This window comes from Nicotiana attenuata, unplaced genomic scaffold, assembly GCF_001879085.1.
Source record: "Nicotiana attenuata strain UT unplaced genomic scaffold, NIATTr2, whole genome shotgun sequence".
Taxonomy (NCBI): Eukaryota; Viridiplantae; Streptophyta; class Magnoliopsida; order Solanales; family Solanaceae; genus Nicotiana; species Nicotiana attenuata.
Window position 1 is genome coordinate 34369 of NW_017675590.1, and position 2937 is coordinate 37305.

At 45.8% G+C, this 2937-nt stretch overlaps 1 protein-coding gene across 1 annotated transcript; it reads right to left on the reverse strand.

The window, feature by feature from the left end:
- Positions 1-2145: 2145 nt before the first annotated feature.
- On the reverse strand, positions 2146-2490 carry LOC109220238. The gene has a single exon (XM_019384695.1). It carries the CDS (start codon positions 2488-2490, stop codon positions 2146-2148), a length of 345 nt encoding a protein of 114 aa, XP_019240240.1.
- Positions 2491-2937: the final 447 nt, after the last annotated feature.

Here is a 2937-nt window from a genome sequence, read left to right on the forward strand (position 1 = left end):
GGGCCAGGATCGAGGTGACACGCTCATCCTAGCGCCCAGAGCCAGCCCATGATCTTTTTCTCTGACCTGACACTTTGAGTGGCCAAAGTGTCAACTCTGGCAGTCAAGTCATTGACTGACGTGCGTAGGCCAGCCATCTCCTGTTCCAAAGCTGTCATCCGGGTACTCCGGTGGGACTGTGATGGCCCCGCCTCATCAGCAATCTGCCCAGGTGGGGTGGCAGCCTGCGTAGCTCCCTCATCATCATCGTCGGTATCATCATCAACCACCGCAGCCTGCTCTTTCCCAACTGTGATCTTGCTAGCCTTTAATGGGGCTTTTAATGGCAACTTTCCCATCTACTATGGGATTTTCAGGATCTCATGAGGCACGACATAGCTTGGATACCAGGGAAGGGAAGTACAACCCTTTGAGTATTTCCGGGGAGCAGATTAACATTTCCTCTTGAATGAGCCGGGCCACATCAAAATCGTGTTGGGTCACGAAACAACAAATCGCCGTTGCTCTTGGCCCATTAACATCTGTGGTATTGCTGGACGGCTGTTGATGATTGTGAGCCAACACTTAGCTTCCCAAGTGAGAGATTGGGAGTTCAGGATAATTCTGGACTTTATCCATATCGGATCCCCTCCAGCCACACAGATTGTTTTAATAATTGGTTGCCAACAGACAGGTGGGCGTTGAAACTCTTGGTCATAATGTGTCTCTCCAATGAACACCGACAAACTGTACAATCGGCGGATGGCCTCAAGAGACGCATCTACCAGGGTATTGCGGACCGTGACAACCCTATCAACATGTTCTGAGCAATTGACATAAAATTCCCGTACTAGCAACACATTTCCCTCTTCTGGTTCATTAAAAAAGATGTTCAGATAACGCCTCCTCAATTTCTTATAGATACGTGGGCATTCAGTTTGCAAGGCATGCCTGTCAATGTGTACTTCCGGCAACAGCTTCTTGGACGCCTTTGTATTAAACCGATCTTGAGCCGTTTTGGATACAAACCGAGTGCGGTCAAACTGGTCCGCACTAGCCTGAGATCGAGCTCTAGATGAACCTCCTGGTCCACTAGCGGAGGAACCTGTGGCCCATCTTTTTCTTGACTGATTCGTTGTACCTGACAAAACAAGGGCTACTATTAGTGAGGGTTTGAGTTGTGTGAACCTGGGGTGGTTACTCAGACTTCACCACCACCATGGTCACATTACCCATGACAGCTCAATTGGGACAATTTCACAAGCACCTGGTGTGCATAGAACAACAATTTAACATATCTATCCCATGGGAGTATAAACTCTCCCCCAAAATCAACCATTTTCACTTCATAACTCCACTTTACTACAATTAACTTCACACAACAAGACCATGCCCTTCTCTACAACATTTTACACATTACCCACTAAAAAAAGAGAAGAAAACCAAAAATCTAACTATCGATACTACAACAATTCAAACATTAAAATTGCAAAATAAAAAGGTACAAGAAAAGAGAGAGAAAGTATGACATACCTGGTTCTTGTAGAAGTGGAGAGTGATGGAAGGTGGAGAGGAGATAGAAGGGAGTGTGTGTGTGTGTGTGTGTGTGTGTGTGTGTGTGTGTGACAGAAGTGGGTTTGTGAGAGATGGGAAGAAGAAGAAGAAGAAGAAAAAAGGGCATGGGTTAGGGCTTAGAATGTGAGTGAGGAGTGGGGAAAGTGGGAGGGGCGGATAGTTTATTTAGAAGAGAGAGAGAAAAGAAAATAAAATAAAATAAAAATAAAAAAAATTTATCTAGAACTTACCTGGGCAGCAGCTGGGTGTGTTTCACCGTGGTCGCGGTGAAGGAGGGGGAGGACAAAACAGAATACTCGCCATTTGCCGCAACCTCGCCGCGGTCCCACCGCGGTCGTGGTGGACAGAGCAAACCAAAACAGAATACTCGTCATTTACCGCGGTCGCGGACATGGGCTTCCAAAGAAAAATGTTTTTTATAAGAGTGTTAGTTTCATACACATCTGGTACAACATCAAAACAAAATAAATAAAAAAAAGAAAACATGGGTTGCCTCCCACGCAGCGCCTGATTTAACATCGCGGCACCACGCAGGCTCATATTATCACTCCACATTTGTCTATTTGGGGCTCTTCCAATGTTATCACCACGCTATCCCATTTTTTCAGTCATTCCAAGGTAATGTTTCAACCTCTGCCCATTCACTATGAATTTGTTCGTCCCATCTTCAGATTCGATCTCCACAGCTCCACTTGGGAACATTTGTACCACTCTGAACGGTCCTGACCATCGGGACTTTAACTTACCCGGGAACAACCTCAATCTTGAGTTATATAGCAGCACTAACTCTCCGGATTTGAAGTTTCGATCCAAGATGTGCTTGTCGTGCATCAGTTTCATCTTTTCTTTATATAATCTAGCACTCTCGAGTGCCTGGAACCGGAATTCCTCAAGCTCATGTAACCCATTAACTATGTTGGCGCCCGTTGTCTCCATGTTTATGTTCAGCTGCCGCAACGCCCACAGTGCTTTGTGTTCTAGCTCAACTGGAAGGTGGCATGCCTTTCCAAATACCAACTTGTATGGTGACATACCAATTGGAGTTTTGAAGGCTGTGTGGTATGCCCACAATGCATCATCCAGCTTCCTTGCCCAATCAGTTCTTATTGCATTCACTATTTTTGAGAGGACACTTTAGATTTCCCTATTGGACACTTCCACCTGCCCGCTTGTTTGTGGGTGGTAGGGTGAAGCTACCTTGTGGCAAACTCCATACTATTCCAACAAGCGTGCAAACGCTCTATTGCAAAAATGAGAGCCACCATCACTGATAATGGCTTGGGGGTGCCAAAACGTGTGAAGATGTTTTTCTTGAGCAAATTGGTCACCCCTTTCGCATCATTGGTTGGGAGAGCAACTGCTTCGACCCACTTGGAGACATAG

Excerpts from the sequence above, each read along its gene's own strand:
- LOC109220238 (XM_019384695.1), bottom strand. The coding sequence starts at position 2,490 with ATGGAGACAACGGGCGCCAACATAGTTAATGGGTTACATGAGCTTGAG.